Below are 16,094 nucleotides of genomic sequence, written 5' to 3'. Positions count from 1 at the left end.
AGCTATCATGCAGCTGTGAATCTCAACCGGTTTTTGGCCATGCCCCCCCCTGCCTCCAAACACACATAGGAGTTCTTCTCAGGTTCCAGGGCCCCCCTATCAAAGAGGGATACAACACAAACAGACAGACAGAAAATCATTTCGCAGTTTTCAGTCTATGACCGCCTTCAGATGTGCCAGGGCCCCTAAGGGGGCCATATGGCCCCCGTTGAGAATGACTGCTCTAAAGTGTTGGCACACTGTGATCTCATGCGAGATCTGGTATTGACATGCGATCTCTCCCTGTATGGTATCGGGGTAGAATTAGCTCACAGATGGATCAATGGAGAGGAATGCCTAATACAGTATGCATTTGAAACTTTGGCTATTGCAGAGCTTAAATATGCTCAGATAGAGAAGGAAGGTTTGGCAGTTTACTATTAAGAGTCAGGAAATTCCACCAATACTTCTAAGGAAATGAATTTATAATAATAACAAACCACAAAATGCTCAGTCTACTGAGAGGGGACAAGGCAGTGCCCATAGCTTCAGGCTGAATTCAGCAGTGGGCTCGAATTCGAAGCGAATATAATTACAAGTTGGATCATTGCCTGGGAGACCAAGTAGCAAATGCAGACGCACTGAGCCGCCTCCCATTGACAGATACGCCACCGATGGTACCACCGACAGTCTGCAATGGTTTTAAATTTTCTGGACACCCTTCCAGTTACAGCTGACAATATCAGGGTTTGGACGCAGAAAGATCCAGTCCTGGCAAAACTGCAACAGCTGGTGGTGATGAGGAAAGCCAAGGGGCTGTCACAACCAGAACGAAAACCTTTTTGACCTGGAGAGACCAGATCACATTAGAGGATGGTATGCTAGTATGGGGAGCAAGAGTGATTGTCCAGAGCAAATGATGCTGGAGCAAAACATGCCCGGTTCTTCAATAGGCTTTCCAACTGTTCCAGAACCTGTGGGTTCACCCTCTCCATCAAGTGCTAAAGACACCTCAAAATCTGAGATGGACATGGTGGATGTCACCACCTTGACTCTTTTGCCACCTGAAGGAGAGGGTGAGTTTCTTCCGAGACATGCGGGGCACAAGACGTGAGCTATCGTGTGTTACACATCACCTGTATCAGTCAGAGTTGGAGAAACCTGATCCGATGTCAAAATGCTCTGGGGGAGCTACAAGTATCTTAGGACACAGACGAGGTGGAACTTAGTGATTGTAATGTGGTCACCCAGGTGCACCTCATAGAATATGAGTTCCCTGATTGGGGCTATTAACCTGGGCAAAAACAATGACTGCAGATGCTGAAAACCAGATTCTGGATTAGAGTGGTGCTGGAAAAGCGCAGCAGTTCAGGCAGCATCCAAGGAACAGGAAAATTGATGTTTCGGGCAAAAGGCCTTCATCAGGAATAGAGGTCTGATGAAGGGCTTTTAATAGAGGCTATTAACCTGGCTCAATCAGGGAGCCCTGACTGATTGATATGGACAGTAGTGTCAGAGGTTCTGTTCACTCCAAGGGAGCTGGATCAGTGTGAAGGACACTCTGTAATAAAGGCTGATTTGGTGATGGGATACCAGTCTCTGTGGAGCTATTTCACTGGTGACCTCAGCCAGTTCAGGAACTGAACCCACACTCTTAAAATCACGCTGCATCACAGATCAACTGTCCAGCTAACCAGCTCTCCTTTACCCTGGTGTAATTCTGGTGGATCTCAATGCAGCCCCTCCACAACTAATAGATCCTTGCGATGATGAGATGCTTGGAACTAAGCCAGTATTCCAATGGGCCCAGCAGTGTTCACTCTAATCTATCTCCCATCACCTCTTTGTTATTCAGTCCCCTTGACGTAAAGGCCAACTTTCCATTAGCTATTTTAATCATTTTTCTACCTGAACAGCAGCTGATATTGATTTCTCTACAAGGACCTCCTATTGTTGTTGCCTCCTCCACAATTCTTGGTCTCTCGCTATTTCTAATATCCAATTTTTTTGTGTGAATTGGATGCTCCCGCCCTTCCTCACATTAAAATCTGTTTGCCACTGTTTTTCCTCCATTCACCTAATCGATCAATGTCCCTTTGCAGCATTCTGCTTCCCCACCTCACTGGTTGTAGTCAGCAAATTTGTATATATGGCTTTCTATTCCTTTATCAATGTCCGTTGAAAATATTGTGAAACGCTGAGGTCCCAGGGCAAATTACTCTGGTGTTCTACCAGCAAAGGGCTGCCCTCCATTTTGAAGCCAGAACGACTAATCCTGCCCTCTCCTTCCGACTTCTGAACCATTTCTCTGCCCATGCAATCTTGAAGTTGTATATTCTCATGGGATTGGATCTAACTGTGAGGTTCCCTGCTGGTATTCCTACCTTTCCGAATCATTTGTCCCTCTGTACATTTACGCAGTGAGTGATCCTTGCAGTGAGTAAAAGGTGAAGTTGACGTAGTCCCACAGAATGATGGGAGTTTAACCTGAGAGTCAGCATGCCTCAGGGCAGGGGTGAGATTGAGAAGGCAGGATCTTCATGGTGATCTCAACTAGTACAGGAACTAAACCCACACCACACTGGCACAATGCGTTGCAAACCAACCATCCGGCCAACCGACCCCCACTGAATCAGTCGTAACTTTCTACAATTACACAGTAAGTTACAACAGGGCGGCTACAGGGAGGGAGAATGTAAAAGTTACATGATCTCTGGTAGAGGGCGAGATTTCTTTCCATGAGCTCGACTCATTTTCCAATAAAGAAACTTATCAAAGTTCTAAATATGGGACAGAATTGAATCCAGCCCTAATTCTGCACATCTGATGCCTCTTTCTCAAGCTGCCTTCTGTTATTACCAAATCCTTCCTGATCCATGGACTTCAGAGTCATTATGTTTATCAGCAGGGTAAGGATTACCCACTGTGTAATTGTACAGAGGAGTAGAGAATTCAGCAGGTTAACTCTCACTGACTGTGAAACTGTATAGAAATGCTGAGAATCCAGCTGAATATAGATTCTTCACTGTGCAATCGCTCACAGCTACTATTCATTCAATAGGCTAAGTATTAATCAATATGTAACTGTATGGAGTTATTACTAATTCAGCAGGGTAAGGGTCACTCTCTGTGTAACAGGCTGGAGGTATGGAGAATTCAGCAGGGTAAGGGTCACTCACTGTGTAACAGGCTGGAGGTGTCCAGAATTCAGCAGGGAAAGGGTCATTCATTGTGTGACTATCTGGAGGTGTGCAGAATTCAGCAGGATAAGGGTCACTCACTGTGTAACAGGCTGAAGGTGCGCAAAATTCAGCAGGGTAAGGGTCACTCACTGTGTGACTATCTGGAGATTTGGAGAATTCAGCAGGGTAAGGGTCACTCATTGTGTGATAATCTGGAGGTGTGCAGAATTCAGCAGGGTAAGGGTCACTCACTGTGTAACAGGCTGGAGGTGCGCAGAATTCAGCAGGGTAAGGTCACTCGCTGTGTGACTATCTGGAGGTGTGGAGAATTCAGCAGGGTAAGGGTCACTTGCTGTGTGACTATCTGGAGGTGTGGAGAATTCAGCAGGATAGCGGCTGTTGTAATGTTTAATTCTTGCAGATGTGTGAAAACAGAAGACATTTTCTGAATCAGGCCAGCTGTGGGTGAAGGGTGAAGGATGGGAAGGGGGTGTTGTATTAGTTCAGGAACATATTGGAAGAGTGGAAATTGGATTAGTTCCTTCATGAAGAGTGAGGACCACAAGGAGATTAGTGAACGACTGTCGTATGAGCTTGGAGAAAGAAAATGTTCGCCATTCTCTGACCAAAGACATTTTGGCTGAATTCACCGATTAGTGACTATCATATACTTGCAGCCCTTCATTTCAGTCTCTCCTACCAGTAGAAAGATCACCTTCACAATCACCTGATCAAACTGCCATCAGTTTGGAGACCGCTGTCCAGGCAGCTCTCAGCTCTATCTTTTCTGAAGAAACAGATCCCTGGAATTGTTTTAGTTCTTTCCATTGCTGAAATGGTCAGGTTGCTGGGTCCCCAACACTTCTAATCAGCCATTCATTCTCCCCCTCCTGAAGCTGCTGAAATGCAGTTCTCACAGACATCCCCCTCCCCCTGGTACTGCTCCCCAAATGGTCACCCTCAGCCCGAACATGTTGCTGTATGATTGAGACCCAGGGGTAATTAGGGATGGGCCCAGCCAGAGACATTCACGTCCCATGAATGAATAACAAAAAAGAGGGAAGGGAAGGCATTTCAACAGAGTCTAATCCAACTGTCACCCCAACGTACATGTCTCTGTCTTCAAGGAAGGTGGAGAATGTTTCCAGGGACGGGGAACTTCTGTGGTGAAGATGGATTGGAGAAGTTGGGCCTGTTGTCTCTGGAGAAGAGAACATTGAGCAGAGTTCTGTTGGAGGTTCTTAAAATCAGGAGGGGCTTGGACAGAGTAAATAGGGCAAAATTATTCCCACTCATGAAATGATCAAGAATAAGAGAACACGATGAAAAGCAATTAGTAAAAGAAGAACAGTGACTCGAGGGAAAATGCTTTCAGACACTGAGTGGTGAAGGTCTGGAATGCACTGCCTGAGAGTGTGGTGAAGGCAGGATCAACTGGGGAACATTTAAAAGGGCATTCGGCTCGTCTGAAAATTAAAAATGTGCAAGGTTGTGGGGAGAAGAGAGGTAAATGATACTGAGTGGGTGGCTCAGTTGGATGCTGATAATGGATAAGTATTGCTTGAGATATCAGAGAGACCTTCGGATTTTCTTCAGGAGCAGTTTTGTACGTTTCACAGAGGACACTTGAGCCTCAACTCAATGTCTCCTCCAAAATACAGAATCTCAGACAGTGTGGCATTCTCTCAGCATCGACACTGGGAGAATCAGCCTAGAATATGTGCTTGAATATCTAGAGTGGGACTTGAACTCACAGCCTTCTGACACAGAGGAGGCATGAGAGGCACTGAGAGACAGTTGATGCATGGCTTTGCAGAGTGTTGGGTGGTGCTCTGACGATCTTGCAGTACAATAGTTGAGTGATTGGGAGAAATCCTGCAGGAATTTATCTCTGCCTTTTTTGGGGGGATTCTTAAAGGGGAGTGTCCATTATTAAATTTGGAAACCAGTGAAGCACTTTATATATAGAACAAAAGGGTGCTATTTAATTGACAATTGGCTGACACATTGCCATGAAGTAAGCAATGGGAAACTATTAGTTCTGAAAATTCCCAGATAATTCAAAAGAAGGGCAAGTCTGGAACATATTCATTTTGTTTGCAGAAGACGGGTCTCTGTATATTGCATATTGCTTCTAGTGAGCATTATTGAGCTACATTACGAGCTCAACAAATTATCTTAAATTTGTTATTCGTGCAGCAGTTAGCACATTCTGGATTGTGCAGCAAGTCCTACCCAATCTCAAATCATAACTATTCTCCTTAATAATGTAAGACTAATTATAGAGTCATAGAGATGTACAGCATGGAAACAGACCCTTCGGTCCAACTTGTCCATGCCGACCAGATATCCCAACCCAATCTAGTCCCACCTGCCAGCACCTGGCCCATATCCCTCCAAACCCTTCCTATTCATAAAAGCATCCAATTGACAACTTTAACAATTTTTTTGTTCAGTTACAGGATGTGGGCATCACTGGCTGGGCCTGCATTTATTATCTGTACGTACTAGTTAAGACTTAACTACATTGCTGTGCGTCTGGAATCACATGGAGACCAAACCAGGTAAGGATGGCAGATTCCATCCCTGAAGGACACAATTGAACCAGATAGGATCTCCCCAGCAATAGGCAATGGTTTCATGGTCACCATTCGACTCTTAATTCTTGATTTTTACTCTAAGGAGTTTGAATTCCATCATCTGCCATGGGAGGATTTGAACCCAGGTCCCCAGAAGATTACTTGGGTCTCTCGATTAATCACCTAGCGACAATACCACTAGTCTGTTCCATTCCCATTCTGCTCCTATTCCAATAGTTGGAGCTTGAAATGTTTGGTTCCTGCTAGCCTTAGATTAGACGTTTTTGAGGATCAGCCATAATCTCATTGAATGTCAAACAGGATCGAGAATAATCTCCTCCTGCACCCATTTTCTAGCCAACCTGTTGAGAGATTATATTATACACTGGAGCAGGTGGGATTGAACATGTGTCCCCTGGCCCAGCGGTAGCAACACTGCCACTGCTCCACAAGAACCACATCTATACATTCTTAATAAGCAGGTTGGAATGGTGGGGTAGGTGATCTTGGGGGTAGGGGTTGGGGGTTAGTGATCTGCCTGATCGAATGCAAGCAGCAAAGAGCAAGGGGATCTCACAACCCACTTGCATCATTAGGCTGATGTTCTTTCGTGACCTTTTGCATTTCAAGGAATTAAGTTGGCCTTTGGCAAGAAATCAAATTGGAGCAATAAGGGAAGGGGTGGATATTTGCTCCATGACTGGAGAAAGTCCATTAAAAAGCTCAGTGAAACCTTTCGGAATCTTGTTTACACATGCTTTCTGTCAACTGGGCTTGAATATCAGGACCAAAACTGCTAACTCTCACAAACAGCATGTGTTGAAGGGATAAGAGACACTGTGAGTGAGTCTATAGGGTGGGGAATGATAGGAAATGTGGAGAAGATTGGAAATCCACTGATTGCTGCCTCAGGACTTGCCAGCAATCTTAACTGGCCTTGAGAGATTGAGTAGTCAAGAAAGTGGATAGTAGAAAGTCATATTAGATTGACCCTACGCCGCATCACTTTCCACCGACAAAAGGAGACTGAAATTGGTCGCCAGTACAACATTACAGTCTTATCCAATCAGTTCAGCTCCCTGATGATCAAGTTTGAATATAAATGAGCCCCAATGTCACAAACCCCCAGCTCTCCCCATCACTACCCTGAGACCTGACTTTAGGTGGGATCTCACTTAACAAGGTTGCCACCAAAGGATTGAGGGTTCTTACCACCTCCTGGCTTCCAAATGCTTTCAAAAACACATGACCGGCTGGAAAAAAAATATTCTCCTGGAATTCGTGCATTGAAATCACATGTCCAGCAGCATAGTTATCCGTCCATCCGATTGGCAGGAATGTACAGAGAATGGATAATATTTTGACTTTGTGAAGTAGCCCCAAGTTGGGGTGGGGATTGGTGGAGGGATTTGAGTTGAGGGATGGATACAGTGGGGGGCCAGTGATTTCTTGCTCACACATGTCATACGCAAGCCACAAACATCCATGGTGAAACATGCATTCGAAACAGGGTTATTTTTGCCCTGAAAATTGAATTTTGCGGTTGCATCGTTTTCGAGCGTTCACCTTGGTTTTGGAATGGGTTCTGAGTCGAGCTCCCAGACACCTTCATCCCAAATACACAGACACACGTGGCAACTGAATATGGTTGTTAAATGATCCATGGGTTAATCGATGAGTCTGCCCATTTATTGCCCAATTTCCTCTTGCTTGCTGTCCTCAGACCGGGACGCAGACATTGTAGGGTTTGATCCCCCACCTTTCTTTCTCTCTTTCCCGATGAAGAAAGGATTTCATAAACCGAAGAAAAGTTGAAAAAAAAATGCACTGCTGGCTTCTTGTGTTCCCTGCAGAAGATGAAAAAAAAACAGAGGGGACGAAATTGAAGGTAAATAGGTTAGCACTGTCTCTATTTATCACAGAACCTTATTGCTGTCTGCTTCGATCACAGAGACACAGCTATTGCTATGTGTCACTTCCTCTTGCTTGACTGTCAAGTTTGCCTCACTCTCACTAATCTTACCTTTTTTGTCACTTTGCTTCAGACTGTCAGTCATTGCGTCAAACACTCTTTTCATTCCTCTCTCCTAATCTCTCTCGTTCTATCAGCGATCGAAACACAGGCTTTAAAGAAGGCTATTCAGCCCATCGCACCCATGTTGGCTGAAGCATTGTCACGCAAACTGATTCCACTCTCTATAGTCCTCTAAGTTACGGCAGAGCCAATACGATGATAGGTTTTGTCTCTACCAACTTTTCATGCAGCGAGTTCCAGACTCCTCAGTGATGAAATCACCTCTACCTTTTCCACCATTTACTTTAAAACTACTGGCTATTGACCTTTCGATTTTGGGAAATAATTTTTCTGATCTGCCTAAGTTCTACATAATCTCTCCTCTGTTGCGAAGAAAATAAACTCAGCTCTGTCCCACAGTTAAAATTCCCCAACCGTGCCAAATCTCTGTTATACCCACATGAGTGGAATCGCATCCTATTTGTAGTGAGGTGACCAGAACTGGGTGGATAGGCGAGGTGGTCCCACAAGGTGCCTGTGTGTGGATTCATTTAACGTGGAGTTACAGCTAACACACAGAGACACTCCTGCTCTTACCATAGGCCTATCAGAAACACCTGATGATTGATTATCAATTGTTTGGGCAGGTTATGACACACGACCTATGACTATCAAGTTCTGGGAACTGAACCTGGAACCTGGAGGTAAAGACAGAAACCCACTGTGCTGCAAGACCTCCAATTCCAGAGATGTCTGCAGGCCCCGAGCTGTCTGAACAAGTACACATTGTTCCTTTCACTGAATCACTTGACTGATTACCCCAACCCCTCTGTTAGTGTGAATGAGACTGTAAGGGTTAAATAAGAAAAACATAAAGAGCAGACTTCAATTAATGAGCCTTTTACTAGCTGAACTTTAAGAGGTAATTTGGATAAATGTGAGGTGCTGCATTTTGGTAAGGCAGATCAGGACAGGACTTATACACTTATTGGTAAGGTTCTGAACAAAGAGACCTTGGAGTACAGGTTCACAGTTCCTTGAAAGTGGAGTCACAGGTAGATGGGATCGTGAAGAAGGTGTTTGGTATGTTTGCCTTTATTGGTCAGAGTACTGGGTACAGGAATTGGAAGGTCACGTTGCGGCTGTATAGGCTATTGGTGAGGCCACTTTTGTAATACTGCGTTCAATTCTTGTTTCCCTGCTCTAGGAAGGATATTGTGAAACTTGAAAGTGCTCAGAAAAGATTTACAAGAATGTGGCCAAGGTTGGAGGATCTGGGGTATAGGGAGAGGCTGAATAGGCTGGGGCTGTTTTTCTTCCTGGAGCTTCGGATGGTGAGGGGTGACCTTATAGAGGTTTATAAAATCATGAGGAGCATGGATAGGGTAAATACACAAGGTCTTTTTTCTTGGGGTGGGATAATCCAAAACTCGAGGGCATAGGTTTAAGGTGAGAAGGGCAAGATTTAAAAGGGACCTAAGGGGCAACTTCTTTATGCAGAGGGTGGTATGTGTATGGAATGAGCTGCCAAGGTCTTTTTTCTTGGGGTGGGATAATCCAAAACTCGAGGGCATAGGTTTAAGGTGAGAAGGGCAAGATTTAAAAGGGACCTAAGGGGCAACTTCTTCACGCAGAGGGTGGTATGTGTCTGGAATGAGCTGCCAGAGGAAGTGGTGGAGGCTGGTACAATTACAGCATTTAAAAAACATTTGGATGATATATGTATATGAAGCGTTTAGAGGAATATGGGCCAAATGCTGGTAAATGGGACTAGATTTATTTAGGTTATCTGGTTGGAATAGATGAATTGGACCAAAGGATCTGTTTCTGTGCTGTATATCTCTGTGACTCTTTGACAGTGTCAGCAGGAGCCTATAAACAACAATTAGTGCTAATGAAACATTCTAGTCAGGCTTTGGAGAGAGGTTGAGAGGCAGGAGGTGTCTTCATCAATAGAGAATGTAGAAACAGCAACATCTAGGGTAAGATTAACTGTCCTCTGGCTGGGTGAAGGAGAAATATTGATGACATTCGCCTATGACCCAGAATAGACATCTGTTCCCTTTGTTTTTACAAAGCAAGATTGGAATTTGGATAATGAGTTGCCCATGTGGCAAAAGATTGGTATAAAGATACTGCCTTTTACTACATTCCCCAGAGCTAGCCTCTGAAAACTCGCAATGTCTGAAAAAAATGATCAAAGGCCTGTACGCAAGACTCCTGGTGTAGATTATTACCATAATCTCTCTCATAGGAATTCCCATAGTCTCTCTCACAGGAATTCCCATAGTCTCTCTCACAGGAATTCCCATAATCTCTCTCACAGGAATTCCCATAATCTCTCTCACAGGAATTCTAACTGGCTCAAAGGGAAAGGCAGCAGTCGAAAGAAACCTCTCCCTCTGACACCATGTCTACCTATAGCGGTTCAAGAAGGCAGTTCAGCACTACCTTCTCAAGGGCAATTAGGGACACACAATAACGGCTGGCTTAGCCAGTGACGCCCACATCACACATGCGTCCTGTTCATGGGAATGGCAAGTGCACCCACCTTATGTGATGTATGGTAAGACTCTCAGTCTGAATGAGGACTCTCCACCACAATGCTAACTGGTTTGGTGGCACCTGTACTGGTGGTGTAACTTTTTGTCATGTAATTGTTCATGACTTTTTCCTAAGGTAGAAAGAAAAAGGAAGAACAACAGAGACAGCAAATCAGAATGCGTTTGAAAGCTATAGACAGGCTGAGCACTAGGATTTTATCTTAGATCAAAGAAGACTGCCTTTCTTGCCAAAGACAACTCTCCAAGCCTTCATCCAAGACTGGCAAACTACACAGGCCGGCTCGCAGCTCACCTCAACAAGCTGCTGCCATTGTTCAATGGGTTTGCGTGGGTTGGCCAGCATTTCAGTCCAGTGTTCCCGACCTGCACCATCAGCATCATTCCCTACACAGCACATCCCAATAACCTCGTTGTGACCGATGCTGCAGAGAGAGCAAGAGACAGGATCACCTTGAGGTGTTTCTGAAGCGAAAGGAATGAGACAGATGACCAGACAAGTTAGAAGCAAGAATCAACCATTCAGTCCCACGTGGCTTTTTGCACCATTTGATCAGCTCATGTCTGATAGTGGCCTTGCTTCCACTTCCCCGCCTACTCCCACTCCTTCATCACTAATCCCTTGTATTTACTTCTCTTAGATGTGGAGGAGCCGGTGTTGGACTGAGGTGGACAAACTTAAAAAATCACACAACACCAGATTGTGGGCGGTACGGTGGCATAGTGGTTAGCACTGCTGCCTCACAGCACCAGAGACCCGGGTTCAATTCCCGCCTCAGGCGACTGACTGTGTGGAGTTTGCACATTCGCCCCGTGTCTTGTGTGGGTTTCCTCCGGGTGCTCCGGTTTCCTCCCACAGCCCAAAGATGTGCACGTCAGGTGAATTGGCCAGGCTAAATTGCCCGTAGTATTAGGAATGGGTGGGTTACGCTTCGGTGGGTCGGGTGGACTTGTTGGGCCGAAGGGCCTGTTTCCACACTGTAAGTAATCTAATCTAAAAAAAAATATAGTCTAACAGGTTTATTTGGAAGCACTAGCTTTCGGAGCGCTGCTCCTTCACTGGGTAGCTGTCAACACTGTCCAAATATACCTGTTGGACTATAACCTGGTGTTATGTGATTTTTTTAACTCGCTTAACTTAAATGGCCCAGCCACCACTGTCTGCAGAAAGCAGTTGCAAAGGCTGATAACCTCTGAAAGAAATAAACTTTTCTCCACATCTCTGTCTTAAACGGGAAGTCCTTTATTTTTAAACTACATCCCCTTGTCTCTCCCACAAGGAGACAGATCTGCTCTGAATCCTCCTGACAAGTCCCCTTTTCTATGTTTCGGTAGAATATCCTGAATTCCAATGAATACAGGCCATCCGCTCTCAACCCTTCTCCTGTGACAACATTACCTCATTCAAGGAAGCAGTTGTTTAACTCAGGCCCAAAAGCAAATCACTGTGGCTGCTCGAAATTGGAATCTGTTCAGTCTGTAAATGCTTTCTTGAAAAGTGTATCTGTTCACAGATGTGAGTGTCACTGGATCGGTGAGTGGTTTATTGTGTATCCCTAAATGTTCACCACCCTCCCTCCATTTTACCCATTCTCACTGCCTTTTTATTCATGCCTAGGATGCTGGCAATGGTGTCCAGGCCTGCATGTGCCCCCCATTCCTAATTACCTCAAAGCCAACCTCATTTCTCCGGGTCCAGAGTCACATAGAGTCATAGAAATGTACGGCACGGAAACAGACCCTTCGGTCCAATCTGTCCATGCTGACCAGATATCCCAACCCATTCTAGTCCCACCTGCCAGCACCCGGCCCATATCCCTCCAAACCTTTCCACATGTTCAATTCTGTTCTCCTCGCCAAAGGAAAGATGTTGTTGAACTTGAAAGGGTCAGAAAATGTTTATAAAGATGTTATCGGAGTTGGATGTTTTGAGCTATTAGGAAAGGCTGAATAGGCTGGGGCTGTTTTCCCTGGAGCATCGGAGCCTGAGGGGTGACCTGATAGAGGTTTATAAAATCATGAGGGGCATGGATAAGGTAAATAGGCAAGGGTCTTTTTCCCAGGGTGAGGGGTCCAAAACTAGAGGGCATAGTTTTAAGGTGAGAGGGGAAAGATATAAAAGGGACAGAAGGGACAATTGTTTGGTGGTGCATGTATGGAATGAGCTGCCAGAGGAAGTGGTGCAGGTTGTATAATTACAACATTTAAAAGGCAACTGGATGGGTACATGGATAGGAAGGGTTTAGAGGGATATGGGCAAATGTTGGCAAATGGGATGTACAACTCTATGACTCAATGTAGGCCAGATTGAGAAAGGAAGGCAGATTTCCTTTTTTGAAGGGCAATAGTAAACCAGATGGGTTTTATGACAATTGACAATGATTACATAGTGGCCCTCACCTTCAGGCTAGTGTTTTTTTTCCATTCACGTGAACCAACAAATAAACAATACCAAGTTTCCAAACCCCTGCCATTTTAATTCCCCACCTTGCTGCAGGGTGCCAGTGAAAGCCAACACAATCTAGAGGAACAGCAGCTGTCCTTGAGGCTTTAGACTGGAGATACCTGCAATGAAGCTAGTCAGACATGTTACAATATACCTTTGCAGCAGGTGGGACATGAACTTGGGCCTTCTAGCCCAGAGGCATGGAGAGTACCATTACACCACAAGAGTTTAACTTTTAATTGCTGCCTCTGCCTTTGGCATGTTCTCTGTTGCCCCATTTCCTAGATTACCAGCATGACTATGAGCTGGATATTATATGCCCCCCACCAGCTCTGTTTTTCGATGGGGGTGGGGGGGTGGGAGGTCATGTAATGTAGGGAGGGTGGCTAACCCACTACCTCCGAGCTGGATGAGTAGGCTTGAAAATCAGCAGTACGCCCATCACTGTAAATGAATAATTAAGGGACGATTGAGTTTGTTAAGAGCTTTTAATTCTACACCCACACAGGCCAGAAAGGGAGGAATAGACAGTCAGGCGCATGTGAGATTTGCAATTTTTTCCAAATAATAGGAAGGAAGGTGCTCTTGCCCATCAGGAGTGTAGCCTACCCCCATTCCCTGCAACAAAGCTGGAACATTCCTCCTTCCTTCTAACATGAGACGTTTCCTGACCACCTGTAAAAAATGTATTCTTCATAAGATCAAAGTCAGATTTTGCTGTCCTTCCCTCATTGACCTGGTATCAAGGGGTTTGCTCGGGCCATTTTAGGAAGCAGGTAAGAGTCAAGCACATTGCTGTTGGTCTGGAGTTATATGTAAGGATGGTGGATTTCCTTCTCTGAAGGGCATTAGTGAATCCAATGATCAATGTGGTCACCATTATTGAAATAAGATTTTAATACCAGAGTTATTAATTGGATTTAATTCCGCGAGTCACTATGGTGGGACTTGAACCCACATCCCAGAGCAGGAGCCTCTGGCATATTCATCAACGGGATCATCATCTCCCCCAAATCTTATGGGAACTAAACACTAGCTGACCCATGTCTGTGTTACATCGCAACAATTGCACTTTCAACCTGTAATTGGCACACAGGTGCATCTTTATGGAATATTCCACTGTGTATTACAGCTTCTAACATTTTTCGACAATTGTGTGTGCGTGCGTGTGTGTGCGTGTGTGTGCGTGTATATGTGTATGTGTGTGTGAGTGTGTGTGTGTATATGTGAGTGTGTGTGTCTGTGTGTGTATATATGTGTGCATGTGGATGTGTGTGTGTGTGAGTGTGTGTGCATGTGGGTGTATGTTTGTGTGTGTGTGGGGGGGGTGGTAAAACATTGAAAGTCGTTTGACACTCGGTGGGAGTAGGACTGGAACATAGCGAAAACCGTACCCTCAGTCTGATCCACCCCGGATACCCCGTAGTTTAATTGAAAATGGCAGAGAATGGCACCAGAGTAGAGTGTGGGAAACAACACTGAGACAGGATATTAGTTAGAAAAAGCGGTCCACACGGGCAGAATTTTGTTTCAATGTTGAAATGGGCCCAGGATCCCCAGGGCAGAACTACTGGGATAACTTTAGCACAACTCAAGCAAGCGGCCTTCCTAACTTGAGAAGGTCACAGCGATAATGTGTTGTCTAGGGCAATTCTTAGGGACAGAGCGGGAATTAAATTCCATCCGTAAGGAACGAGGGGACGCAAAAATCACGGAGTTAGAACTGAAAAACGCAGCTCTGGTCCAGAGAAATCAAGCAAACCTCCTATCCATGGGGCAATACCATACCCAATGAGAATGAGCATACTGAGATTGTGTGTGTGTCTGTGTGTGTATGTATGTGTGTGTGTGTGAACACATGTGCGCAAGCGTCTCTGTCTGTGGTCTGTGTGTTTATGATGGCCTTCTATTGTCCAATGTCTCAGACATCAGGTACGCCCTTGATGTCTGTCGCCCAGAGTGTGTTTTTTCACTGCCTGATATCCAAGTGATCTACAGTGATCCCAAGGATTAAGCACAGCCCTTTGTTGACTCTAAATTCAGTTTGCTGTTTGCAAGCGTGCTTTGATGTAATAAATGCTGACAGAGGAAGGCAGCAGAATCCACATTTCACTCGACTGTGGTTCAGGGTTAAAGCTGTCAGACACCCAGTGGAAATAATGAATGGAATTGAAGCAACAGCAGACTATAGATTTACAGCAGTTATCCCTTCACAGAAAGTTAAAGATGAGACCTGCTCATCTGGTAGAGAGAGTGGCAAAGGATATGTCGTTTACATGGTGTTTTGTTGATAGGTCTCCATGGCGATAGTGCGACCTATCTATCTCACATGGATGAAAGATTCCTCAATTTGTACAAGGGAAGCTGAGAGTTACATCTCCAAGCCCAACTGGAACAAATCAAATTTTTGATCACTCAACCTCTGAAAAGACTGTCAATCAAATTTACCACCTAATAAGATTCACAGGATTTAAATTGATTGGCCAGGTCCTGACCTCAGTTACTTGGTCAAATCCAGTGCCTACATTTTGGGCCAACTGCGACCAAGGGGATTGGTTCCTGTGTGTGATTTTGCATATTGAGGATGTCCTTGGTAGTAATGCTAGGCAATTGTGAGGAAGAAGGTTTTCTTCCCTTTGAATGGGGTCCCAGCTTGCATTTATATCACATTTCCACAAGCATTCCCAAATATGTTAGAATTCATGATGTGTTTTAGATAGGGTGGTCATATTAGGTAAAGTAGAAAAATTGCAGCCAATTCTCCCATAGCCAGTAATGAGGTAAATAACTGTTGATGCCATATGATATGGGAACAAAGTAGGCCATTCAGTCCATTAAGTCTGTTCCCCACTCAATGAGATCCTGGTTGATCTGATAATTCTTAACTATATTTCCATTTATTTAATACTGATTTAATACAGTGCATTAGTCGGGGGGGGGGAGGGATTCAAAATAAATGGGCGGCGGGTGGTAAATGTAGAGGAATAGGTCTGTGTGGGTTCCTCTTCAGAGGGTTGGGGTGGACTTGTTGGGCCTGATTCCACACTGTAGGGATCCTATGATTCTATAATACTTTGCTGCCCCTTCCCGTGACCCTTGATTAAAGGTCCATCTATCTCAGCCTTAATGACCCAACCTCAACACGGTCTCTATGGTAAAGAATGCCACAGATTCACAACCCTCAGAGAGAAACAAAAATCCTCTGCATCTCTGTCTTATGGGTGACCCCCTTACTCTACAATTATACCTTTTGGTCGTAGACTCTTCCACAAAGGGAAACAACCTCACTACATCGACCCTGGGAATCTCGTACATTTCAGTAAGGTCACCTTT

At 44.8% G+C, this 16,094-nt stretch overlaps 1 protein-coding gene and 1 long non-coding RNA gene across 2 annotated transcripts in view; one reads left to right on the top strand and one right to left on the bottom strand.

The window, feature by feature from the left end:
• The first annotated feature begins 1,557 nt into the window (after window positions 1-1,557).
• Window positions 1,558-3,760, top strand: LOC122542190. Its single transcript, XR_006309753.1, has 2 exons — window positions 1,558-3,353; window positions 3,455-3,760. It is a non-coding gene; the product is annotated as an uncharacterized LOC122542190 (long non-coding RNA).
• A 1,749-nt stretch (window positions 3,761-5,509) lies between these two features.
• The window catches only part of syt3 (synaptotagmin III), a 102,992-nt gene continuing 92,407 nt past the window's right edge, over window positions 5,510-16,094 (bottom strand). The window contains exons 7-9 of the mRNA XM_043679639.1: window positions 10,611-10,740; window positions 10,306-10,428; window positions 5,510-7,587 (exon numbers count right to left, since the gene is read on the bottom strand). Coding sequence (XP_043535574.1) covers window positions 10,330-10,428; window positions 10,611-10,740 — 229 coding nt within the window. The 3' untranslated portion in view covers window positions 5,510-7,587; window positions 10,306-10,329. The remainder of the gene's footprint in view (window positions 7,588-10,305; window positions 10,429-10,610; window positions 10,741-16,094) is intronic.

The sequence above is a fragment of the Chiloscyllium plagiosum genome, chromosome 39 (assembly GCF_004010195.1).
Source record: "Chiloscyllium plagiosum isolate BGI_BamShark_2017 chromosome 39, ASM401019v2, whole genome shotgun sequence".
Classification (NCBI taxonomy): domain Eukaryota; kingdom Metazoa; phylum Chordata; class Chondrichthyes; order Orectolobiformes; family Hemiscylliidae; genus Chiloscyllium; species Chiloscyllium plagiosum.
This window is presented reverse-complemented; position numbering and strand designations above follow the sequence as displayed.